The 27,561-nt window shown below is 39.9% G+C and overlaps 1 protein-coding gene across 5 annotated transcripts in view; it reads right to left on the bottom strand.

Moving 5' to 3' along the window:
• cadm2a (cell adhesion molecule 2a) overlaps window positions 1-27,561 on the bottom strand; it is a 592,466-nt gene that overhangs the window by 58,850 nt on the left and 506,055 nt on the right. For 3 of the 5 annotated variants that reach the window (XM_007252477.3, XM_007252480.3, XM_007252479.3), the window contains 2 exons: window positions 16,176-16,328; window positions 6,751-6,906 (listed from right to left, as the gene is read on the bottom strand). In XM_007252477.3, coding sequence (XP_007252539.2) covers window positions 6,751-6,906; window positions 16,176-16,328 — 309 coding nt within the window. The remainder of the gene's footprint in view (window positions 1-6,750; window positions 6,907-16,175; window positions 16,329-27,561) is intronic. The other 2 variants (XM_007252478.3, XM_007252481.3) reach the window with 1 other exon arrangement.

The following is a 27,561-nucleotide window of genomic DNA, read 5'->3' as shown; positions in this document are numbered from 1 at the left end:
GATCTGAGTCAATACGGGCAGAAAATCAGACCATCAGTTTGTAGCGGGATTTTACCCAAATAAGCTGATTTCCACACCCTCTCATCTACAGCATCAGCAATCCCCTGCTGAAACCTGCGTCCAGAAAATCTCCTGTTTATAACATCACTCCGCTTTTTAGCCTGGATCAAGCCTGACAGCAAACGTCATTTGATCAATTGTTAATTACAGTTAAATGAACAGATGCTTGTCAGCCACGTCTAATCAGATCTCAGCTAAGAGGATCGAGCCAGGCTCCTGAAATAGTCCTTTTGTTTACGTTCCTGTCAAGCTCCCTTCAATCTACTTTAAATTGCATGTTTTTTTGTTGTTGTTGTTTTTTTGAGGCATGGCATTGTTAACACCTTGTTATGCTCTTTTTCCACCAGATTCTTTCCAAGCATTCTATTTTTAGGATTCGAAACGTTGATTAAAAACTCATTATAGGGCGCCGAGTGGTCCAGCGGTCTAAAGCGCTGCCACTATGAGCGGGAGGTCGCAGGATTAAACCCCCGCTCATGCAGCTTTGCCATCAAGCTGCATCAAGCTGCCGGCGCTCAGAGGGAGCAAAATTAGCCCTGCTTCCTCCGAGTGGGTAGATGGCGCTCTCCCTCCCTGCATCACTACTAGGGTGATGTCTGCAGCACAGGGCGTCTGTGAGCTGATGTATCAGAACCAAGTCGCTGCGCTTTCCTGCGAGTGCGCTGTGATGCTACTCGGCAATTCTGCATCAGCAGCAGCTCAAAAAGAAGCGGTGGCTGACTTCATATGTATCTTGTTTTCAATCGATTGAGCGTAAAGCTGTCATGTGACCACTGGATGCTATAGACAGTGTCTCCATATGAGTCCAAAGGGTCAATGTTTCAAAACAATTGAGTATAACTGGTTTGTTATACTTCATTAGTTCATGAATTACTCAAGAATTAATCTAATTGGCTAAGTCAGCCATCTGGTTGCCCAATTTGTATTGTGTTTTTAAGCATATTTTTCTGTCAATATAAAAGAAAAATATTTTAGGCACTGCTGCTTTATCATCCCAGCATCCCATTCCCTATCATTGCACAAAGTCACTCTCGCATAAAGAGCTTTAATCTCACATAATCTCACCAGCTCTATTCTTGCCAGTTTCAATCCCTTTCTGAAAGAGCCGTTTAAGGGCTCCGTCACTTTTATGCAAATAAGCTGTTGCTTGGCACACCATGTATAAGATTAGTGTATTTAGCTTGTGCTAAATGGCAAAATACAAACAAGCTAGATCATGCTTAACTGCAGTAGAAGAACAAAACTGACTTGCTGTGGGCGGTAGATACAGATCCCTCCTTCAGACAAAGTCTGCTGGCTAATCATGCTGCGTTCTGTCTAAGTTCTCAACTGATCTAGCAGGTGGGGCTTTGGCGATGATTGACAGGTGGGGGTTGCCAGGTGCCAGGTTGGTTCTATGCAGGTTTATTTGGATTATTGTGAAGTTACAATAAGGAAGCCAACAAAAACGCTCATAGGAGCCGGTTTATGCCCGTTTTAACTTATTATTCACTTATTTTCTGGTATATTTTGGTTTCCAAATATTTTTGTACATTCTCTACATACAAACATTATATAAAGCTTGTCCAAGCTCGCATTACCACCAGCTATGAAGGAACACATCTGTTAGCGACTTTTCGCATTAGAAGAATAACCGCTAGAAGGACAGTATTAAGTACGAAACAGCGGTCGATATCAAAGTGTGAAATCCTAACAAAGAAGTGAACAATCAGCTTGGTTCTCCTTCATCTCTTAGCCCACTTCCCACTCAACACACGGCCCCTCTCCCCGCTGCTTCTGCCTGCGAGAGACACAATAATCACCCAGCACGGAGAAGCCAGTCTCATCGCTAATTAGAACAGCTGTATTTTTCTGAAGTGCTGCACGGCGCTCAAACAAAGGCAATCAATGCCTCCTGCTTGGAATGCACAGCAGATAGATCCGGACCTGAGTTCTCGGAGACCTCTCGACATGCTGCCATGTTCCAGTTAGCGCACTGCCTCTCACCTGGCCCATTACCACAAACACAGCCCCACGAAAGACACACCGCACGTGGATTATCCCTGCGATCGCACAAAACCTTACAAAAAAATTATACAGTGGCTTGCAAAAGTGTTCATAGCCCTTGAACTTTTTCACATTTTGTCACCTTAAAACCACAAATTCAAATTCTTTTTTTTTTGTTAAAGATTTTTAGTGACAGACCAACACAAATGAGAGTGAAAATGATACATAGATTAAAAATATAATCAAATAAATTGCTGAAAAAAGTGTGCAGTGCAAAAGTCCAGTTCAGCCCCCCCCCTAAATCAATACCTAGTAGAGCCAACTTTCACTGAAATTACCACATTTTTTTGCTGTAAAAAAAGCCCTTCTTATGTCTTTCTTTCAACAGTTTTTTTTCTTCTTGCCACTCTTTCATAAAGGCTGTCACGGTTGACCCAGGCAGGGAGACGAGGAGACGGACGCAAGTGCAGGTAAGGGCGAAATAAATAATTTATTAAATAAATAACAAAGAAACAAAGAAACAAGAAAACACGTAACAAAGATAATAAACCAAAATAAACAGTGAAACAAAATAACATAAACCTAAACAAACAAGAGACACTAGAAATAAACTAACAGGGCTAGGGAAATATATACAAGGGAATAAACAAGAAATAAACAAGAAACAAGGGATTAAAGGCCTCGGCATACTTCATGCGGAGACGACGTTCGCGTGGCTCTAGCGAACAACGTGACGTAATTGCGGAGAAAACGAACTGGCGCGGACGTCGCACAGGGCCTTCGTTCGCCGTGTCGTGCACATGGAAGCTGGGCGAACTCCACGGCCGAAGACACAACGCGACAAAGGCTGTGATTGGTCGTTAAAAAAGAGGCGTGCCAAGAAAACAAACATGGACGATTTTGAAGAAATCTTCTAGGGTATGTTTATACACCTCGAGTATTTCACACGTTGCCATACCGGAGCTTCTTTAGACAGAGCGCGATGGTTTTCCGGTAGTCATGAAACTAAGCGTTACTAACGTAACAGCACCACCTGCAGTTGTGGAGCATGCGAGACAGGCAAAGCGAAGCTGCAGAAAGTATGCCAGCTCGAAAGCTCGCGAAAGCGCGCTAGACTTCGTGCAATGCTCACGAAATTCGTTTCGCTGGAAGTATGCCGAGGCCTTAAGGCTATAGAAGACAAGGAAACACTGAGAGAAGCTATGGAACACTGAGAAAGACAAACAACAGGGGTTAGTGCAAAGACCGACGAGGGACAAGTGGCACAGGGGATCTATTTAAAGAAACAGGAAACACACTAGAATTGGAAACACCTGGGGAAGGTGAGAAACACGTGGTGGAAAACTACTTACAAGAGACACAGAGGAGCACCGGTCACATGGGAATAACACACAGACATGAGACAAGACCAGGGCGTGACAAAGGCCTGTCCTGTCGACAGATTCTCCCACTTGAGCTGTGGATCTCTGCAGCTCCTCCAGAGTGACCATGATCCTCTTAGCTGCTTCTCTGACTCTCTGAGTGTCAGTTTGAGTGAATGGCCATGACTTCCATTTTCCATTTTTGGATGATGGATTGAACAGTGCTCCTTTGGATGCTTAAAGCTTGGGATATGTTTTTTTTTATTTTTTTATAACCTGACTCTGCTTTAAACTTCTCCACAACTTCTCATACTTATCTCTGGTAGATTTTAGTCTGGTAAGCACCTTGGTGTGCATGATGCTGTTTGTTCACTAGCGTTTTTTTCTAACAAACCACTTCACAGGCCTTCACAGAACAGCTGTATTTATACTGAGACGACATTACACACAGTTGTGCTCTATTAACTTATTCAGTGACTTCTGAAGGCACTTGATTGCACTGGATTTCATTTAGAGTAAAGGGGGATATTTACTTTTGCACATCACACTTAAAAAAATTTGAAAGAATGTATCATTTTCATTTCGCTTCGCAATGATGCTTGCTACTTTGTGTTGGTTTATCACTTAGAATCCCTATAAAATACATTTACAAGAAGAGTTGTGGTTGTAAGGTGAGAAAATGTAAAAAAAAAAACAACAACAGTGTTCAAGGGGTATGAATACTTTTGCAAGCCACTGTATATATCTGGAGCAGCAGCTTTGTAGAAGCATTGCACTAGCAAAAAAAAAAAAAAACGAAAAAAAAAAAAACACACATCTCAACATATCTTAATGTATGTTAATGTAGCACGATTTTACACCAGGTAATTATGGACCGTTTCCACCGATCCATTCATCATGAACTGTCCACACAATGTACAGCACAGCTGGTGTTTTGACACGGTTGGGAAGAAAATACGAATACGTTAGAAGATTGAGCTCTGAGAATGGAATATTTCTTTAGATATGCCGAGATAACTGCTCTCTGTTTAGTTATAGTGCACAATATATCACTATATGAACAAAAATATTGGGACAGCTGCTTTATCCATTGTTTTAAAGGAGAACTCCAGTGTAAAATGAACTTTTGCTGTATTAAAACATGATAAAAGTGCTTACCTTTGATGAATAGCATACCTCCCCTCCCCCACAGTGTTCCAAAATCCGGAAATGTTAACAGTTTGTCCAAACACCCTTCAGACTGGGTGACAAGGGGCATAATTTGGACAAACTGTTCAAATTTCTGGATCTTGGAACGCAGAAGTGGGAGAAGGGAGGTGTGCTATTCATCAAAGGTATGTACTTTTTTTTACTAATTTTTTTACTTTTAGTTTTACTTCATCAAAAGTCCAATTTACACCAAACTTCTCCTTTAAAACAATGGATAAAGCAGCTGTCCCAATATTTTGGATCATATAGTGATATATTGTATACTATTACTATACAGAGTGCAATTATATTAGTCCGATTTACACTGGAGTTCTCCTTCAAGGATGTTTACTCTAAAAATTTTATGCAAAAAAGTCTGTTTTACATAAAATTGGATATTTCTAAACAATACTCAAAAATTTTGAGTTAGTTGAACATGTGTGGGCACATATATACAACATTCAAACTGAGATCTTTGAGTTGAACTGACTTATATAACTTAATAACTGAGTTTAGTCTGTTGCCATTGGCAGCTTCTTTTCCATTGGCTTCGGTCACAATCTATTTGCATACTGGGTGTGTCCAACAGTTTCTGACTAACACTCACCATCAGTGTGATCATAATGATTCCCCCTGGGCTACCTTATCAACTTCCCCTTTAGCTGTAATAACTTGATGTTTTAAGTTATGCTAACTTAAGTTTTCATTACCCATTACTTAACTTTTTTAAGGCAACCGGTTTCCTCAAATTTTGTAAGCATATTCAACTTATCCGGGCTTACAGTGTAGTCGATTGTTTTATGTTTAACAGAAGGGGTGTCCACAAACATATTGGGCTCTATTTTAGCGATCTATAGCGCACCGGTCAATTGTGGCAAAAGGCATGTACTAATTCTCTTAATTAATCATAGGCATGTTTTGGGTTTAACATTAAATAAACCAGTGAAATAAAGCAGTGAGCCAGATGTCATTCTCATTAAGAGCCAGGTAAGCTCTGACTTTGGCGCGTTCGTATCTTAACAGCGCTGTGCTTTGTGTGAATCTCAGCAGAGGAGATACACCAGCAGCTCATTTGAGGGAACAGCACTCCTGCATGGCTAAGATTTTGGGTTTGGGCGGCTGACTGTTGACTGTTGTCAGGGTTTTAATCAGTCAGTGGCGCACTGTATTTCCTTCCATCAAGATAGCAATATGCCAGAAATTGACCTGAACACACCTCCCTGTTAGACCACCACACAGATCGGCGTAAATAGATTCCTTAACTCTGACGCTATTTTAACAGTGCCAGGTGTGATTATTCTTTCCACTATTACTGTCGGCTCTGTATGTACTTTATTGCAAAGTATTGCCAACTATTTTCCATTGCATGCTAAGCATTCTCCTGTGTTTGTTTATCAGGTTTGGTTGCTATTGTATTCCTATTGTGTTGGTGTTCCTGTTTACTCTGTGCTTTGTTAGCTACTGTTTCTGCAATGCTGTGCAATGACACTGTATGTGACATTTGTGTAATAGTGAACTGTCACATGGTTGTGTAAAACATTGCATGAAGCCCAGCCCTTCGAAACAGACTGTGTGAATGTCACATAAACAGCTCTGGAAAAAAGTAAGAGAACATTTCAGTTCCTAAACCAGTTTCTCTGATTTTGCTACTTATAGGTATATAGTAACACTGATCAAATTTGTCTCGAATTGCAAATAAAAATATTGTCATTTAGAGCATTTATTTGGTGAAAATGAGAAATGCCTGGAATAACAAAAAAGATCCAGAGCTTTTAAACCTGAAGAAAACTAGTTCATATTCATAATGTTTTAAGAGTTCAATCGATCAATATTGGTGGAATAACCCTGTTTTTTTATCTTGGAATGTTCTCCTCCACCAGTCTTACACACTGCTTTTGGATAACTTTATGCCTTTACTCCTGGTGCAAAGATTCAAGCAGTTCAGCTTGGTGGTTTGTTGGCTTGTGATCATCCATCTTCCTCTTGATTATATTCAAGAGATTTTTAATTTGGTAAAATCAAAGAAACTCATCACTTTTAAGTGGTCTCTTATTTTTTTTTCCAGAGCTGTATGTCACATATACAGGAGGTATGTATACAATAAGGCATTAGATATCTTTATTATTCATAAAAAATATAATATTATTAACTGAACTCATCTGCAGCTCTATACCTTTGACCTCCTTCTCATTCCTGAACCACCGGATGTCTGCGGCAGGCTTGCTGCCCGAGGTCACGCACGTCAGGGTGATGTGGTCGCCTTCCATGGCTGGCTTAGTGAAACCATTTATTTCTGGCTTCTCTGGTACGCCTACAAAAAGAAAGAGAGAGAGAGAGAGAGAGAGAGGAAATACAGAAAAATCCATTAATGCACAACATCAATACCAATTCCATATGACTATTAAATTCCTCCATGTTGCTTGTTGTAAATCTGTATCACAACATATTAAAATAAACTGGCAAATCACTGGAAACTGGACCATTCTTTATTTCACTAAGGGCGTTTTTTTTACACCAGCACTATTTGGTCCGGTTAAAACGAACTCTGGTCCGTTTGTAACTTTAGTGCGGTTCGATTGAGCAGGTGTGAAAACAGTAATCGCATTCGGGAGCGGATCAAAAGAAACGGACCCAGACCTGCTAGAGGAGGTGGTCTCAGTCCGATACCAAACGAACTCTGGAGCGGTTCGCTTGTGGTGAGAACGTGATCTGGTCTCGATCGGATCCAGCTATTAAATATAAGCCATTTATTTGAGCTAAACTGCTGATAAAGCAAGCACAGTTTAAACTGATATATTAGCCAGATAACGCTAATTTCCACAGCTGTGAACAAACACTGTGTCCAGGCACGCGCCGTCTGCGCTGCATTTACTGCTCACAGCCGCGTGACTCTGTTTATTATGTATAAATCTGCGCTGCACGTAGAAACACTGTGTTTGAAAGTGCAGCGTTTCAGCATTCAGTGTTAAAGCACAGATATTTGCGCAAGGAGATTTTATTGTCATTCGCATCACATGTGGTACATGAGGTGGAACAAAATTGTGATCTCACGATCCAGTTTTACACGAAAAGAGCTGTTATTAAAATAGATGTATAGATTAAAAAAAAGAATACTATAAAAAAATAGAATATACAAATAGATAGATAAATACCCCAAAATAATAAAAAAAATAAATAGAGAGTAGAAGGTTCAGCAACATGAAGTACAGAGTGCAAGTGTGCTATAGCAGCATGATAATGTGAATTAGAGCAGTGGAGATAAAGTGTCTCAGTGCAAGTAAAGTGACCATGTTGGTAAACAGTAAACAGTAATTTGTCCTTGGTGTCAGTGCAGTGTGTTGTTAAGTGGAGTTTAAGAGTCTTACAGCTTCCGGAATGAAGCTGTTTCTGAGTCTGGTTGTTTTGCACTTAATGCTCCGCAGCCTCCGGCCTGAGGGGAGTGGGAGAAAAAGTGCGTGTTCTGGATGGGTGGGATCCTTCCTGATGCAGGTGGTCCTTTTCCTGCCCACCCAGACAGAACCAGGCCAATTCTGCTCTCCTGGACTCCTGGTGACAGATGGCTGGGGCATCACTGGGGATTTATCTTGAGATCTCCTAATGATGGAGCCAATGCTGAAGCGGCTATAACGCTGATTTGTGTATTAGATCATGAGAATGCTTGTTGTCTAAAGATGTCTAAATGTGCTCACAGCAAAACAGTGAAATATCAATCAATCAATCAATCAAACTTTATTTTAGGGACATATATGGAGGACAACCCTCATTTTCAATGTAGCCGGCCATTTACAAAATCAGGGATTGACAGGAAAAAGAAAATAATAACTACATTTAGCCATTTTAAAATAACAGATAAAAATAAAAAATATAATACAAATAAATAAATAATGATAATAATAATAAAACTTGGTTTAACTGATAAGAAATTAGTATCAAAAGAAGAAAAGATTAATAAAACAAAAAACAGTTATCTAAAACTAACTTTTACATAATACAATAAAAAAATACAAATAAATAAACGAACTAAAAAAAAATAATAATAAAAATAATAATAGTAATAGTAATAGTAATAAAAGAAAATCAAAATAAATTAAGGTACCACTTTAAAATAAGACTACCTTTATAAAGGGTTTATAAATGGTTTACAATTATTTTATTGATGGTTACTAATTAGGTTGTAAATGACTTAAAAATCATTAATAATCAGTTATAACACATACATAGAAAGGTCAGCAATATAGATGGCTGTGGGTTCACTATTTTAACAACAGGTCATTGTTGCCCTTTCTACGTCTGTGTTATAACTGATTATTGATGATTTTTAAGGCGTTTACAACCTAATTAGTAACATTTATAAACTAATTATAAACCATTTATAAACCCTTTATAAAGGTAGTCTTATTTTAAAGTGGTACCTAAGTTAAAAAGCAATAGTAAAAAAACTATAAAAAAGTAAATAAATAAATAAATGAAGGAGAAGAGAAGTTATAAGAAGAATAAACAAGATTAAGTGAAACAGGTACAGCAAATATATATGCAAATATTTGCAACATATCATTATTCTATGGCAAATTTTTTCTACTTTCTACAGGCACATTGCAATGCTCATTGCTATCATACACCCCACCTTACACGCCTTACAGTCTATTTTCACACCTTGAGCTTGTCTCATTAAATAGCAATGGTGCTTGTGAATATATCTATGTATATATCGATGGGTGTGGTCATCTGAAAGTGTGGTGTGTTCAGGTCAATTTCTGGTGTATTTCTATCTTGGCGGCGGAAAACACAGGTGCACCACTGACCGATTACAACCCTGACAACAGTCAACAATAAACAGTCAGACGTTCATTGACGTTCATTGCGATCTTGGCTACGCAGGTGCGCCGCCATTTGTTACACACACAAGGACATCCAGTAGTGCACAAACCCAACGTTTATATTAACAATAAACGGAATAGAAAATAAAAAATAACATTGCTGTTCTCGTAAATAACCTGCGCTTGCACCTTTATACTGTGAAACAGTAGGTCAGTTTTCTCTTCTGAGAAGTGCAGAAACACTGCACTATTAAAATACCAATCTGCCAAAGTTCAATTCAATTCAATTTAGTCAGAGCACACCTGGTTCTTAAAGGGAATGTGAGGCAAGTAACACGCTTATTGGTTGATTGCATGTTACGCCATGCAAAACAAACCTATTAAAAGAGTAATTAAGAGAATTAATACATACCTTTAGTATGTTTAGTATGTTAGCCAAGCAAGCAATACTTTTCCCATCATTATGATAGCAAAGACACGTTTAAAATGCCTCAAATCAAGCTGCACTGTGCTCATTTGATGTCTCGCCTATAGATCCCTAAAATAGGGTCCTATGTCTGTAAAAATGCAGTTTCTGAAGCTGAGAGTCGTGTGCAGTGTTCTCCTGCACTGCTGCTGCTGCTGAACGTGCAGATATTTTAAATATTTTATCAGTATTCTGCCATCACCTGCTTAAATCCCTCAGTTTTGCCTGAGGTGTTGTCCTCCGCCGAGGTTAATTTGAATGTGGACCTTTTATTCATAGCGGCTGTTTGATCATATTGTAATAGCGTTTCAGAGTAAACCGTTATCTTTGATAAAAATGGAGGTTGTGACACAGAAGAATTTCATTAAACTTATCGTTCTTTTACTTTAACTAAAGATTTATACATGTAAGTAAAGAAACCCTGAGCTTTTCCTTATTGGACGCTTACCTGAGAGCTTCAGGTAATAAATATAAAAAAATCACATCAACAACTCCATTTAAATGCACCAAACACAAACACTGAGAATGAGGGCAGACTTCCAATCTTGGTGGGCTCAATATATCAATATAACGTGCCTTTTGTGGCCACCTTGATGCACAGTTGCATAAGTTTCATATATAAGTATTGTATAACAACACAGTTTTCATGATTTACTCAGAGTGAACCCAATTATTACACACATAGAAGATTATTAACTTTCACTTTAAAGTACTTTTTGTACATTTTATACAGCTTTTTTATGTGGGGTGGTCTTTTCGCCACGTCCAAAGTGCCACTTTTTTCTATAAAATATACTTTTTTTGTCTATAAAAATACCCGTCCACTGTGGTGTCTGGGGATAACCCCACCACATTAGAAAAAGCAATTTTTCACATTAATCACATCACAACCTTCACATGATTTTATTTTTTTTAAAGCAACTGAAGAAACTAGCTGCTACATGTTTATCGATAGTAAATATAATCAATTTTACTTCATATTTCTCCACAGTGCAGGTTGATTTAGGATGTGTCAGTGTGTCTTTGCTATTGTAACGACGGGAAAAGTACATCTTGCGCTTCTCAAAGCGCGCAAAAGGCATGTAATAGTTCTCTTAATTAATCATGGGTGTGTTTTGAGTGTAACGAGAAAAAACAAACCAAAAAATCAGCATGCCACTTTCCATTCCCTTTAAGAACCAGGTGAAATCTGACTTTGGCGGATTGGTATTTTAACGGTGCAGCGCTTCTGCACTTCTCGGCAAAAGAAACAAAAATGATCTGTTAATTTATGCTGTAAAGGTGCGAGAGCTGGTCATTTACAGGAACAGTAATGTAACTTTTATTGCGTATTCTGTTTATTTTTGATGCAAAAGTTGGGTTTGTGCACTGCTGCGTGTCCGTGTGTATGTAATGGGTGGGAGTGTACGCATGCTGAAGGTGTGCAGCGAACCTGCATCATTAAAATAGCAATGAAGTCTGCTGGTTGACTGTTGTCTAGGTACTAATCAGTGGCTAATTAGTCCGTGGCGCCCCTGTGTTTTTCTTTGCCAAGATAGCAATACGCCAGAAATTTACCTGAATACACCTTACTTTTAGACAACCACACCCATCTGCATAGATATTTTCACAAGCACTGTTGCTATTTAAATGACACAGGCCGAAGACATGGCAATACACTGTTAGTGGGGTGTAAGATAGCAATGAGCATCACAACAAGCTTGCCAGGGTGTAAAATTTGGCCCATGGTCTCCAAAATTAGAAAAATAAGTTTTTTACCCCATCACAATAAAATATTACAGTAATTCAAATAATTTTAGAAAACAACATGAACTTTTAGAATTTAACACGTCTGCAACTGTGGATCAACCATGTTTTCATTAAATGACAATTATCACTAAAAATGTCCACCATGCTATGACTGAATGGATGCATAAATTACAGGAAATAATAAGTAATATTCATGATATTATAGTGAAAGGAATAAAAAAAATGTAATTGATACTAAAATTAATCTGATAATAAACCAAAAATGCTATCACTCTTTTTCTCATTTCTCTGTTTCGGTAGCAAACATCATGAAACATCTGAAGAATGTAAGATGTGTGTAGTTGTATGCATTAGACGCAGGGCTCGTCTGTGCATCAGGGGGAAATCAATAGGAAACATTACTTGGAAAAATTAGATATTGGGTGGGTTTTTGATTGAAGAATAGTTGAGATATTGGGCATTCCGCAGAGCATATTGCTCCCAAGGGCACGACAGTGATCGCATTCATCAAAACTGGAGGAAGTCTATGCAGCGTGCATTTAAAATCAACATAGCAAATATGCGGAAAGCTCAGGAAGCATGTTTTGTTAGGTGGTATAAATGTGGATTTACAGGCTTCAGTGATTTTCATTAAAAAACAGAACTGAGACATTATTATAAAACTGGATGGTTTTGACCATAGACTGTGTATTGCTGGACAGAGCATCGTCTCTCAAAAGTGAAGCCACCACAGGTCGGGCGCCCCCTGCTGTTCGGCTGCAGAAAGCTGTGTAACCCCACCCATCCCCATAGGTTTCAATGTTAAAACAGACAACTTTCAATCACGTTTTTTTCTAATATACTGTAATTCTACCTCCATTATTTAAATGCAACAGCTAGTGTAACCTCTGCTTATATTGTTACATTTTTATATAAAACGCTATTTAGCTCTATTCAAAAAGGTGTGGGTGGGACCAATGACTGTATGGGCGGGACCATAGGCTGTGTAAGCTCTGTGGAGGCAGCCCTTAGCAGGGGCGGGTTTATTTAAATGAGTAGGTTGTCTCTCCACAGTCTTTCTCCCTCCTCTGGTCTGTACTGCACATAATAATGTAATAATAATAATTTTTGTTTTAACTGATAAGAAATTAAGATCAAAAGAAGATAAGATTAATCCAAAAACAACAAAATTAAGCTAAAACTAAATTTTACATAATATAATAAAACAAAAATAAAATAAAATAAAATAATAAATTAATAATAATAATAATAATAATAATAATAATAGTAATAATAATAGTAATAATAATACAAGTAAACTAGAGTTACTGCGCAGACTCGGGTATCAGGATCACCAACATGGCGGAAGATTTTGGCTTCATTTTCATTGAATGAATGGGAACGGCGACACGGCGTCCATCTTTTTTACAGCCTCTGGTTTTGACATAAACCTTTTTTTCCAGCAAACTCCATTTTCTTGAACAGTACTTTTAATAAAAAAAATATATTGCTATCAGGATTATATTGTTAAATTGAGTTTACCTTGTAAGTTACAATATTATGTATGATGTAATAAAAAAAATGTGTTAGTAAAAAGATAATAATTACATTTAACCCCAACGTGATTTTTTTTCAAGTGCAATATACTGTACCTGTAAAGACAAGGGACACAAAAATGTATGTTTCCACATTGTGACCCTTATATAAATAAATTGAAAAAATGAACTTGAACCTCCCTACCAGCAAAAAGCTGCAGAGAAAGACTGTGATGTCTTGTATAAATGGTATTGTTTAACTAACCTAACATATAGCTCTGGAATAAAAAAAAACATAAGAGAGCACTTAAAAATGCTGAGTTTCTTTGATTTTACCAAATTGACAACTTCTGGAATATAATCAAGAGGAAGATGGATAATCAAAATCATCAAACCACCAAGCTGAACTGCTTGAATTTTTGCACCAGGAGTAAAGGCATAAAGTTATCCAAAAGCAGTGTGTAAGACTGGTGGAGGATGCTGCCAAGATACACGAAAACTGTGATTAATAACCAGGGTTATTTCAGCAAACATTGATTTCTGAACTCTTTATTAAAACGTTATGAATATGAACTTGTTTTCTTTGCATTATTTGAGGTCTGAAAGCTATGTGTCTTTTTCTGAAAATAAAAGCTCTAAAATTTGAGAGAAATGTTCATTTTACTCAAACTTATACCTATTAATAGCAAAATAGTTTTTTTTTCAGAGCTGTAGATACTTTTTTGAGTATAATGCATCTTTTTTTTTACAGCTGAAACCAACACAAAAAGGCTCAGTACTAACTCTGACCCTCAGGTATTCTGATGAAACAGTATCCCCACTCGCAGTGAGCAATCAGCGAAGCGCTAGCAGAGGTCCGAACTGCAGGCCTGTGATAGGTTTGATTAACGGCGCTGCTCTAATGATCATTGTTAATTGCTGTGAAAAAGGGGATCGGTCTTGTTTTGTGATGCCTGTCTTGCCCTGAAAGCTGTTTTTTTTTATTATTATTATTTTAGAACCCGTCATATGCATAAAAAAATCAGGAGATAATTATAAATGTATAATTTACACTTTTTTTTTCTTCCATCATTAAAACTTAAAAAGAGTAAGTTAATTGTAGCCGTATCTACAATGAGTAATCATTAATGTTGTTCAAGCCTCGCGCACACACACACACACTTACACACACACACTTACACGCTGACACACGTCTCTGTAATGATTTTAATGGCATATGCCAAGTAATTAAAATTAGACTAAGTAATTGGGCACCTAATTAGCTTGGAAATATGAAATTTAGCAATATTTGTGAGCAGCCCCTGCCGACATTAGCGGCGATGTCGCAGAAGGAGCTGCGCGGAAGGAAGTTCGCACGACTTTTGACTGACAAAAGTAAAGAAACGGCCTGATGGAAATACTAATTAAACTGTCTTCTGGGTGGTTTTTCTGTGATAGCCTGCGACCGAGCGAATCTGCTTCATTAAACTCAGATCCCCAGCAACATTAGATTTGCAACGCCCCCACCACTTTATGAGGTAAAAATCTAATTATCTATCAACTCGGCAAAAAAAAAAAAAAAAAAAAAAAGAGAGAGACTAATTTTGCTGGATTCTGTGCTGCAATATTGGTTTCCTGTCAAGCCTTTCATAGGATTCCTGAACTCATTAAAATGGACCAAAAATTCAGCAACAATAAAGCAATATTGCTGTGGCCCTAGGTGTGAAAAATGAGAATTCCTGGCCATGTATAAAAATAGTCTCCAGTAAAGGCTTTCCGCTTCCGTTTTGATTCTTAGTTCAGCCTCAGTATTATAAACATAGCGTTGCTGTCAAATCAAAAGCATATAAAAAAAAAATACCAGCTGCTCTTTTTACTGTGTGAATATTTACAGAATGAAATAATAAACCAATAGAAACTGTTCAAAATATTATAGAATAAAATCTGCTTACATAAACATACAGTAACTGTAACTTTATGCTATGCTATTTTAAGGCAATCTTTACTTTATTTAAGCAATAGAACATGAGAGGGAGTGTGTTATCACGAATAACATCACGGCTGTGATTCGGCCGTAGATCATCACAGCCATGATGTTATTCGTGATAACACTCAACCTCGAGTGTTCTATTGCTTTTATACAACAGTTTTTTTTTTTTTTACAAAATGAATAAAGAAAATAAATTAAAGAACTTTAAGAAATTAAGAATGAATATGCTTTAATATGGACTGAGCCTTCCGCCAAAAAGTAGTTCCACAACAACTGTAACATAACTGAAACTTAACTACAAAACGGTGTATGGTTCATACAGACTAACACCACGAAAGTTAGCTTGAAAGCAAAATTGGGAATAAGCGAAGATGGTAAACGTTAGGACCGTGAAATAACGCTAATACTCTCCTCTCCTGCTCCGTCGAGTCGTCTTCAGGTGAAAACTGCGCATTTTTTGAGCATTTCTGCTTTTTTCTGTTTTGCTGGGTGGTGTTGGTTTTAGCTAGCCGGCTGGACTGTGGTTAGGTTAGCGTAGCTTGCTTTAGCTCAGCATTAGCTTAGCCTAGCCTAGCTGGTTAGCGTTCTGGCTGTCAGACGGCAGTAACCGAGCGATTTTCTTTCCCTTTTTTCCACGGAAGACGAGTCAGCGCTGTGGGCTGCGGGCGAGCGTGCCGCGGCTGAGCGCTAGACTGTGCTAAGCTAACGCTGCTGCGGGTGTCCTGTGTGTATACGCCGTTACTCGGCAACGCACCGGTGGAGTGATACAAGTTTAGTGAGAGAAGGCCGTGATGTTATCACGAATATCATCACGGCTAGAACACTTCTCAACCAATCAGATTGTGAGGTCGGAACTAACTGTTGTATAAATTAATGTTATATTAATCTTTATCTTTACTATCTTTACACTGACATTCCGAAGCTCATGGGATAGCAGTTATCTCTGGGGGTGGCTTGGGAAAGCCCACAACTGTAGATTAACGGTCAAAAGTTTGGACACACCATCACATTCAATGTTTGTTTTTTTTATTTCTGTATTTATGTGTTTCTATTTTTTCTTCTTACCCAGTACAGTCAGGTAGGCCTTGGCTGTTTTCACCGGCATGGTGAAGAGGGAACAGGTGTAGGGGCCTTCATCTGACAGCGTGACCTCGCGAATACTGATGGTCAGCTCCTTCCATGAGGCCCGGACCAGGTCGATCCGGTTATCTCTCAGCGCTGTGGAGGAAGAATAACCACACTGGATTACTAACATGAAGGTCAGATTATACAGAAAGTGTAGAGATTTGAAAAAAAAAAAACACATAAGGATTATTTAATAGTACTCTTATACAGTATGTAGTTCTTTTATTGAATAAAAAGTCTCTGTAAGGGTTCCTGAAGATAAAGTCAAAGGGCTATATTGTAGCGATCTATAGCACACTGGTTAATTGCGTGCATTGCACAGCTTGATTTAGGGTGTGTTGATGTGTTTTTTTTTGTATTGTGAGGGTGCAAAAAAATACGCCTTGTGCAGCTCGAAGCGCGCAAAAGCATGTATGAAGGAACGAAGTTCAACTTATATAGCGCCTTTGTAGAAGCCCAAGGACGCTTTACAATTCACACGTTTTACACACAAGCACATTATTACACATCGATGAGAAACGGCAGCCAATAGCACGCAGCGTACTCTAAACCGGAAACAACCGCCCACCTGGAGGACTGCATCGGGCACTACAGTATTTACCCAGGACAGAGTGCCAATTAGAGCTTAGATTGTCTGCCCAAAAATCGTGTCGGTTCGGGCCGAGATTCCCAACAACTTCCTCGGGCTGGGTCGGGTCGGGCTCTAGAAAATAGTCTGAGATGTAGGCATCTGTTTTCTAATTATATTTTTATTTTTAAATAAAGCTCTGGTGTGATAATCACAATGTTGCTAAGTAACCAATTATTATGTTAACGAAAACAAACCAAATAACGAAAACTGAAAGTGAAAAAAATAATTTATTTATAAGCTCTGTGTTGTGCCGATTCTGTCCGTGAAGCGGGAGTCGGATTCAGCAGGGAGTCGGATTCGGCACAACAGCGGCAGCACGGCAGCACCTCGCGGTCCGCGGTGTTAGTTGAAAGCGCTCGCGCTAGCCGCAAATCCCGACAGAAACACTGAGGGAGCTGCAGAATTATGTATGGGACTAGAATATGAGCACGAGGAGATAAAAGAGAAACAGGAGATACAGTATGTGAGAACCTTTACCTGTGAGTAGCTCATACACCAGAACACGCAAATCTCTCTCTCTCTCTCTCTCTCTCTCTCTCTGTCTCTCTCTCTCTCTCTCTCTCTCCATCTCTCTCCATCTCTCTCCGCGTTTGACTTGCAGCACTGTGTGTAGCTGTTCTTAAAAATCATTTTAATTCAATAATAGTTCTATGCTTCTTTGTTACAGTGTTAATTAACATAATTCTGATCATATTTCGCTCATTCAAACAGCCCCGAAAACAGCCAGTTTATGGGGCGGGTTGGGTCAGGCTCGGGCTCATAATGACAGTTTATGGTTCGGGTTGGGTCGGGCTCGGGCAGAACGTGCACAGGCTCGGGCTGGGTCGGGTCGGATTTTTTGGGCCCGATCTAACCTCTAGTGCCAATCCATATCTGGGCACAGTCATACATATATTTACACACAACAATGTACTAATTATCTTAATTAATCATGGCTGTGTTTTAGGCTTAACGTGAAATAAACCAATCAGTGTGCCAGTTGTCATTCCCTTTAAGAGCCAGGTGAGCTCTGACTTTGGCACGTTTGTATCTTAACAGCGTGGTGCTTTTTTGCGAGTCTCAGCAGAGGATTCTGACCTGCTCGTTCATGCTGTGAAGGTTCGCCAGCAGCTTATTAAAGGTACCAGCAATGTTATTTTATTCTTTATTCTGTTTATCGTCGATGTATAAGCTGGATTTGCGTCCAAGTGAACTTACAGACTATGTTTTTTACACCTGGTACCTTCATGCATCTTGAGAAACACAATCAAATCTGGTTAAAAACTTGCCTCATGAAAATGAAAGTGTAAACACGAGCCAAATTACTAGTCACATTAAGGGCGTTTTAACAATAGCTTTTTCACACATTTTGTTTTGGACCTGGGTGTGCTTTCTCCGCAGGTCCTGTACCCTAACTTGGGTATAAATGCTATCCATGCCCGTGTCCCCATGATTGGTTCCTTTTGTAAGGTGACACTTCCACTTATTGTACAGTGATAGGACAGAAGCACAGGTACTATAATCCTGAAAACATAAAGTATACCTATCCAGATACTCATTAAGTCTCAATAGGTGACCACATCTTGAGCCATCAAGAGTTACGACAGTGTTTCGGTTTAAATGAAAAGGTAAGTACATACAATATGCTATTAAACTGTATATTCACAAAAGCAGTGCTTTATTATATGTCACTATTAAAACACGCACATTATCGTTATTAAGAGACATGATAATGATAGTGTGTGTTTTTGTGTTTTGATAAATGTAAAGAGAATAGTAAATGAGTGCATAAATAATTCGTAAATAAATGAGAAACATAATTGAGGTTTGTTTTGATGTGGCCTTTTCATTATAGAGAAAACAACAGATTAGAATGTAATGTTTTATTGATATAGTGCCTTTCACAAACCCAAGATTGGTTTCCAACAGATCTCTCACACACACACACACACACACACACACAGTGAAGCACACACACACACCCATGCTCTCAAATCATTTAACATCTTAACCAATTAAAGCAATAATTGAATGCACTCACAACTCCTTTCGCAATCAATGCCCATTTAGAAGCCGGAAATCAGAGACTAATGAGGGGAGTTGTAAATAAAACCATAACGCGACGTCAGATAAGCGAACTTTCACTTTCAGCAATTAATCCACGCAGAAATGGGCTGTGCGCGGTAACTACAAGCAGATACAGTTTTCGGAGGATGAAAATCAATGGCGCCTCATGCTGGCTAAATTATTTTATAATGGCTTTCAATCAGAAAGCAAATGAAATATAGATCAGCCCGGTTTTAAATTCAACCATCATTCCAATCAATAGAATGTTTGCAATAAAACTGGATGACAGAGATTTACAATATAATCGCCGGCCCTCCTCCTCATCCTCCTCCTCCCCGTCCATTTAAAAACTACTGACAGTTCAATATTCGGCTTCTGGAGTCTTCTTCAGCGACGCACCGCTCCTACTGTATTCCTGTCTTCAATCAATCCACCCTGAGTGAAAGCTGAACTGTATATTTTGGACATTATTTTCACGTCTGCCCGGGGAGGTCCCGAAAGGTACTATAAAGGCACTATGTCTCCCGAGGCGTCATCAATACTGCTGAAGATGAGGTGAAAGGTTAACGCAGGGGAACGTGGTCCCATAAGACTGTCTTTCATCTTCTGGACAGTAATAGAACAACCCCAGCCAGGAAAGTATCAAAAACACAGAGCGTGTGATATTGACCCTGTGGCAGTATAATTTAATCAGCGTCGCCGAGGTCACCCGTCACGACCTTCTGCTCTACATCAAAACCTCTCGCACATTTCAGGCCTCATTAGCGCCCTGTAACAGCCGGAATATTACTGCCTTTATGGATCCATCTACTCTGCAACCTGAAACACTAAAAGAAGTACCTGGCCATCAGAGAGCTGACCCCACATAAAGACGCAAGACTTGTTTGGTAGAACTTTTGGACTCTTGTCGTTGGACACCAGATGTTAGAGAGTATTTCGGCACAAAAATCATGTGTCTCAATGGAAGTCAATGTATATAAATAAAGAAACACATAAGGAATCATGTAGTAACTTAAATGTGTTTAGCAAAGCGAAGTACTCTTTGAAGCATTTAGGTGCTGGTAACTTGCGGTTTCTAGGGCTGGTAACTTTCAGAGGCTGATGAACTTATCCTGGGCAACAGAGGTAACTCCTGGCTATCCTTTCCTGGGGCGGTCCTGATGAGAGACAGTTTCATCATAACGTTTTTAATTGTCTTTGCAGCTGCACTTGGGGACACTTTCAAAGTTTTTTTTTTTTTTTTTTTTTTTTAAGGGTATTCACTGTATACCAACTCTGGCTCTTCACAACTTTACAACTGATGCTCTCAAACAAACACATTAAGAGGCAAGAAATTCAAGTAATTAACTCTTGACGAGTAGTATCACAGTGCACTTGGAGAAAAACGCAGTGGCTCGGTTCCGGTACATCAGCTCACAGACGCCCTGTGCTGCAGACATCACCCTAGGAGTGATGTGGGGAGAAAGAGCCATCTATCCACCAGGAGGGAGCAGGGCCAATTGTGCTCCCTCTGAGTGTCGGCAGCTTGATGGCAAAGCTGCATGAGCGGGGTTCGAACCTGCGACCTCCTGTTCATAGTATGGAAACGGGCATGCTTTGGGAAAAGCTTTTTTTTTTTTTTTTTTCTCTGTGACACCAACAGAATTGTTGACCTGACTCACTCTGTCTGCAGTGTATGTGATTATATATGTGTTTTATGTTCTGGGCTGTATATGGGGATGGGGTGGAAGGTATGTGTTAAGTTTTTATGCATATATCTATCTATCTATCTATCTATCTATCTATCTATCTATCTATCTATCTATCTATCTATCTATCTATCTATCTATCTGTCTATCTATCTATCTATCGTAGCAGTGCTTTAGACTGCTGGATCACTCGGCGCCCTGCCTCTGGAGTTTTTCTGGTAGAACTTTTCATTTCTGCCAAAAAGGCTCCAAAATAAACCCTGGACTGGATTCTGTGGCACACAGTGAACTTCGTTGGCAACACTACATCAGAGATGCTGAAGAACTGCAACCCTTATTTCCTAGAATCCAGGATTTGCCCTCTCTACCTCCTCCAGCCCCTAAAACTGCACTCAGATCCAGTAGCTTTACTTCATGAAGCTTCACTCCTGCTCTCTACTCTCTCCTCTCTCCTCTCAGACGTGATTAACAATAACGAGCTTCATTACCGGAAGAGAGGCCACTCAACACTCTAATGAAAGAAAACCTGTTGTACATAGTGTTTTTCCATCTCCTTTCCCTCCTCGCTCAAGCAAGCGCAACGCTAATGAAGCTGCAATAAAGGTAACAGTATGGGTGGGCAATAAGCTGTTATGTATTCTGAATGCAGTGAAGAACATAGTGATCTTCATTATGTATAGACTGAAGACTGAACAACTACTTGCACCTTAATAAAGAGAGATTTATATTAGTTAAAGACAGTCTGAGTACAAAGCGTTGGATCATCCATCCATCCATCCATCCATCTATCCATCTTATTATCTGCCCACAATCACAGTGGGTCCAGAACCTACCCAGAACCATTATTATTACAGTGTTCCACACAAAAGCATTCATTCCAAAGTTCACCTACCACAAGTATTTATGAAAGGTAAAGGGAAAGATCCACAGGAGTTACCCGGCGGAAATGGTAATGTTCTGGTAATATGCTAATGCCGTAGTAGTGATGTTGTATAAGGGCAGTTGGCGGCATGTTAACGCTGTGACAGTGACACTCTGCGGTAGGTTGAGTGGCAGGTGCCAATCAGCCAATGTCAGACAGTGTTACTGATGTGGGACAAGCCTGGTAACGTCGTGGTAACATGGTAATGTCGTGGTAATGATGTTGCATGATGAGTCCAGTCAATGGCAATTTACACTGCAATAGTGTTGGGTTTACATGTTGACTTAAATGGGGCCAATTGACTTGTGAAAAGTGTCAGGTGCCAATTAGCCAATGTCAAACAGTTTTACTGATGTGATAAAATCCTGGTTGCCAGTGTGCTAATGTCTTGGTAGTGATGTTGGATGAGTCCAGTCGGTGGCACGTTAACGACAGTGACATTCAGTGGCAGGTTGAGTTACAGGTGCCAGTTAACCAGTAGAAAGTATCAGTCAGCCAGCGGCAGGTTGAGTGGAAGCAAGTACTTTACCAGTCTAATGGGTCACACCCTGCCTCCCAGCACTGCATCATGCACCAGGGAATTCTTTCAAGCATCATGACATTAATTATCCATACTAATGTAACAATGGAATACAGCTATTTACTGTAAATCAAACCTTCAGCATCACTTCTAACCTCACTGTCCCTCAAACCTTCTGAAGTCAAGCCTCAGATCCTCCGTTTCACCAATGCGTCACACGAACACCGACTCCGCTAAATGTCAAGGCAGCCGAATCCATATGTATCGAGGATGACTCGGCGAATGTCATGCTAGCAAAGGTGACCGCTCTTCCATTCCAGCCCATCCGTCAGGATCCTGATCCTACTTATCCCAGCTTTCAGTCCCAGAGCCGCCGCCTGCATCAGCAAGCGGGATAGAACCAGACAAAGGCTTTAGCCAAGTGCCACTCACTCCTGTTACGTCCATAAATGTGGAACAAACAAAGTCTTTACTGCTTTAAACCTGGATCCATGTGTGGCCAGCGGAAGGGATGGATGTACAGAGCAGAAGCCACGATGCAGGAGATACTCCATGGAATACAGCTGGGGAATTAGACTCTGGAGGAGAATTGGAGCATAGACCTTAAAAAGGTTTCTCGAGAAGCAGATCTGTGAGGTTCTGTTATGAGAAATACATTCAAAGTGCACAACATTTCAAAGGAGATCTTCTGAAAGCTAGATTTTCATAATTTCCATCAGTTACTTTATCAGAGATTCTTAAGTTTCTTTCAGCCTTTAGACAACTGCCATCCAATCATATTCACTGATAATGTTTTACAAGAGGGCACGTCTTGACTCATAAACAGTATTTGGTTCTAGAAAAGCCTTTAGCTAATAGTGAACATTTGCATTATGTCGAAGTTTCTTGAAGTTCTGTTATAAGTTCAGTACAGGTTCATCGTGCAGTCTGTGGTTCTGGAAACGTCATGTTGCTTCAGTGTCTATTTGAGGTTGAAATGGCTGAAATAATAATAATAATAAAGCTCTTAAACTTCTATGTAATTGTATTCTATACTATAACAAGAGTTGTTTTCTTCTAGACCTGGCAGGTTGAGTGGCAGGTGCCAGTCGGCCAGTGGCAGGTTGAGTTGCTGTAACAGCTTGCCAAAGGCAGGTTAAGTGGCTGTAACAGGCAGCCAGTGCCAGGTTGAGTGTCAGGTTACATTCAGTGGTAGGTTGAGTTACAGGTGCCAGTTTACCAGTGGAAAGTGTCAGTCAGCCAGTTGAAGGTTAAGTGACAGGTGCCAATCAGCCAATGTTAGACAGAGTGAAAGGTGCCAATCAGCCAATATTAGAGTGAAAGTTGCCATTCAGCCAATGTTGGACAGAGTAAAAAAGGTGCCAAACAGCCAATGTTAGACAGAGTGAAAGGTGCCATTCAGCCAGAGTGACAGGTGACACTCAGTGACAGGTTGAGTTACAGTTGCCAGCTGACCAATGGAAAGTGTCAGTCAGCCAGTTGAAGGTTAATGAAAGGTGCCATTCAGCCAATGTTAGACAAAGTAACAGGTGACACTTAGTCAGTGGCAGGTTGAGTTCCAGGTGCCAGTCGAACAGTGGAAAGTGTCAGTGAGCCAGTGGCGGGTTGAGTGGCAGGTGCCAGTCACCCAGTGGCATATTGAGTAGCATATTGAAATTAGTTTAGAGTGTTTTCATGGCTTTCTCAAGCAGCAGTAAGCATTTCAATGGGACGTAAGTCACATTTTTTTAACTACAACACAATCATCTGGTGACATCACATCCTGTTTTTGTTTATTGCTTATATGCCTCTGGTTTGTACTGTGTTTATATTTCAAACAAACAGGCCACACAAGAATTAATGTAAAAAAAAAACATACCAAGACCCACCTGTTTAGGTGGTCTCAGTCCACTTGTGTTTGATTTGCACCAGAATTTAAAATGCAGCGTTCACACTTCCTCAAACAAACTGCACCAACGAATCAAAGCTGACGAGTGTAAACACACCCGGAAGAAATCTTCCAGACAATTTGCCCTTGAACTATATGGCCGCCCAACCATGAAGCTTTCATTTAACGGATAATCCTGTACATCAGCACATAGCTATCTATTCAGTCTACAGCTCAAATATACAGTACGTCACTTCCATTCCCTCACATTTCGCCCCTCATTACGTTCCGCATTTACGCGCCGGCGCTCCCAGCAGGACAGTGTTTGACATGATATGTATCTTTGCGAGCTCATTGCACTTTCACATTGATGTGGCTGGCAGGCTGGCACTGAGACTGAGGTAATCTGACAGAATCATTTATTCAGTAACAGTGTCATGCCCACCCATGGGAAGCTGTCGCTTAATCCAATGACATTGTTGGCTGCACTGATCTTGCAATATGTATGAGGCGCATCAACACACACACACACATGTACCCTGCACGCGTACCTACTCATACCTACACGCAACGTTCACACACTCAGCCACAAAAGATCCCAAACCTCTCAGTCTCCGGGATGAGAAAACACAGATGCCCTTTGATTAAGAAGACACTGAATCCTAAGCAGGCGGAAAGTGGTGTTAAATCGCTCTCCTGCGGGTCTTGGGCTTTGATAAAGTTTCCTGTGGATTCTGTAAAGTGCCAGTCTGGTTGCACCAAAGCCGATAATTAATGGAGCTTCTCCTCTAATTGCCCGGGAAGGTCATTAGAAACAGAGGCACACAAACCAGGAAATAGAAAGAAGAACTTCATGTGTAAATTAGGACTAATTCGACATTACAATATCTGAAATCTATAGAGCCTCCCAGCTTTTAACTCCCACCTTCAATCTTGCTTTGATAACCAGCATCCTGTCAAACATCGCCACTGCTGTTATGAAAATGTAGAATAGCTGCATTAGTTAGTTAGTTATTGGTTGATCATGCACATGTGGAGTGAAAAAGTAAAAGGAAAAAGACTTATATTTTTGGTCTTGTGGCTATGTTGCTTAAATAGCAAAGATGTACAGGCATGGTGGTCTGGAAGTGAGGTGTATTTAGGTACATTTCTTGTGAATTGCTATCTTGACAGTGGAAAACACAGCTGTTGTCAACAGTCAACCATCAGATGTTCATTGCTATCTTCTATCTTGGGACACAAATGCGTCTATGACTGAGTTAAAACTGAGTCTACACAGCTATGCATCTTTCTGAGTCTAGTTTATACAAGCAAGGTCTGGATATTTTTGATGTAGTGAGACAAATTCAAGAGCCAGTTTGAAAAAGATTAAAATGCAAGATGATATCAAGACTGAGTCTAAAATAGAGGAAAACTAAAGCAAGCTGGACCTGTTTAAGAAACATTTAAGAAAGTTTGTGAAACATCTGTGAAAAATATTTCACCCTTCTACTCAGTGATAAAACTTAAGCATCCGGACTGCGATTGAAAAAAACAGGAGGACCAGTGATTTTTTTGGCTTTCTCGGTCACATGATGTCACGTTCAGTAGCCTTTCCCCCCTTTCCACTTGCTGTTGTTTTTACGTGGATCTCCATGGAAAAGTGCACCCAAAGTCTAATTACGGTGCGTGGCAGTGGACAAATAGCTATTTTATTTAACGTGAGGTGACAAAACGGACAGATGTCAGTCTGGACGGTAATACAATCACCGGAGGACCACAGAGTTCAGCGACAGTAGGAACAACAGTAGGTAATTTAGCCTGTAACTTTTTTAGAGGACGTCTGAGAAAAAACACGTAGATGGTCAAAATTACCCCAGAACCCCCTGAAAACCAATCCTGTCCAGCTAGGCCTTTAGTCTGTAAATTGCATAAAAGAGCCCAGATGGAATCTGAATGAGAACAAGATCAAGTATGAAAGAGATTGAGAACGAGTCAAAACTGAGTCTGAAAAAGTGCAAGCCTACGTCAAGACCAAGCCTGAAACAGATCAAGACGGAGTCAAAGATGAGCTTAAACAAGACTGAGACTGAGTCGAAAATGAGTCTGAATGAGAGTGAGTCTGAGTCAAGACCAAGCCAGAAACAAATCAAGACTAAGTCAAAGATGAGCTTAAACAAGACTGAGACTGAGTCAAAAATTAGCCAGAATGAGAGTGAGTCTGAGTCAAGACCAAGCCTGAAACAAATCAAGGTTAAGTCTAGACAGAGTGTGAAAGAGATTGAGAATGAGACAAAGTTCAAAGTTCTGTCTGAAATAGAGCCAGGCCGAGTCAAGACCCATCAGAGTCAAAGCCAAGCTGGTATAAGATTGAGAATGGATCAAGACTGTGTGTGAATGTGAGATAGCCTGAGTCAAAGTCGAGTCTGAAAGAAAAAGATCAGTAAGAAAAGATACTATGTCAATGTTGGGTCTAAAAGAGACTGAGTCAAGATCGAGACCAAATAAGATCCAAACTAAATCAAAGAAAATGAGACATCTGAGTTCTGAGATCAGGACACGTGCAGAGTGAAGTACAAAAATTACTATTTTAAAATTTAACCAATAGAACAGAATTGATGCTATAGAAAAGTAAAACTCGAGGCTTGTCTTGAGTACTATTTCACGTTAGAGCTGTAGACCACTGAGAAGTTACAGTGAACAGTGAGTCAGATGTTCCATTTGAAACCCTGAATAATGGTCTGTCTCAGATTCAGACGCAAATAAAATGTACTCTGAGTGCGTCATAAAGGAAATGCAAAAGGTTCTCTACTGATTGTAGGCAGGGGAATGACTACACATTGATGGTAATTGAAGGGAGCCAATGGAAAAGTTGTGCTTTAATCTCCAAGGTTGTACTGCCCAAACGTTGGGCATATAAATTCATCAGCAAGGCAAAAATCCCTATTTTTTAAGGGTTATCTTTTCAATCTTTTTTAAAAAATAAGGGTTATTTTGCTGCAGTGCCTTCAAAACATGGACCTTTGTACACTCATTTTGCACTGTACCTTCTTACATCTGTAAATCTGGCCCTTGGAATATCAAGGGCGAGCAGGAAAAGTCTACGGCTCCAACTCCAGCATTCCCAGTCCATCCAGATGGAAGGGAATTGTCGGAAAACCGTGCAAAGCTGACGATGGGCTGATGATAATACATTCTACTCTGGATCTCCACAGCAGGCACACGGGGAGAGTTTTGTCTTGGGTACGGTAATGATAGGGAAAGTGTGGAATTTGACAAGCCATTATCATAAAGTCACACCCATTTTTTTTCTCCCTCATTAACAAATGATGTTCGTTAGGGAAAATAGTGCCATCTATTCACCACTGATTGAACAGCCTTCTAATTATCATGCATAATTATGCTATAAATTATGCTGTGATTGATAAATGAATACAGTCCGCGTAACGGCTCATGAATGAAGTGCTGGGCTTGTGCGGGCGCTCTCCTCGACATGTTTACACGGAGCGCCGGCTCACCTCAGGCACTACTGATACGTTGCAGCCACCTGGATGATGAGGTTGCCGCCAATGTGCATCAGCACACTCGCCACACAGAGACGGTGATCAATAAGGGTCATTGTGGGGACTTGGGCTCGGACAAGTGGGGTTAGCGTCCCTGCTTGAAATTCTTG

This window comes from Astyanax mexicanus, chromosome 20, assembly GCF_023375975.1.
Source record: "Astyanax mexicanus isolate ESR-SI-001 chromosome 20, AstMex3_surface, whole genome shotgun sequence".
NCBI lineage: Eukaryota > Metazoa > Chordata > Actinopteri > Characiformes > Acestrorhamphidae > Astyanax > Astyanax mexicanus.
This window is presented reverse-complemented; position numbering and strand designations above follow the sequence as displayed.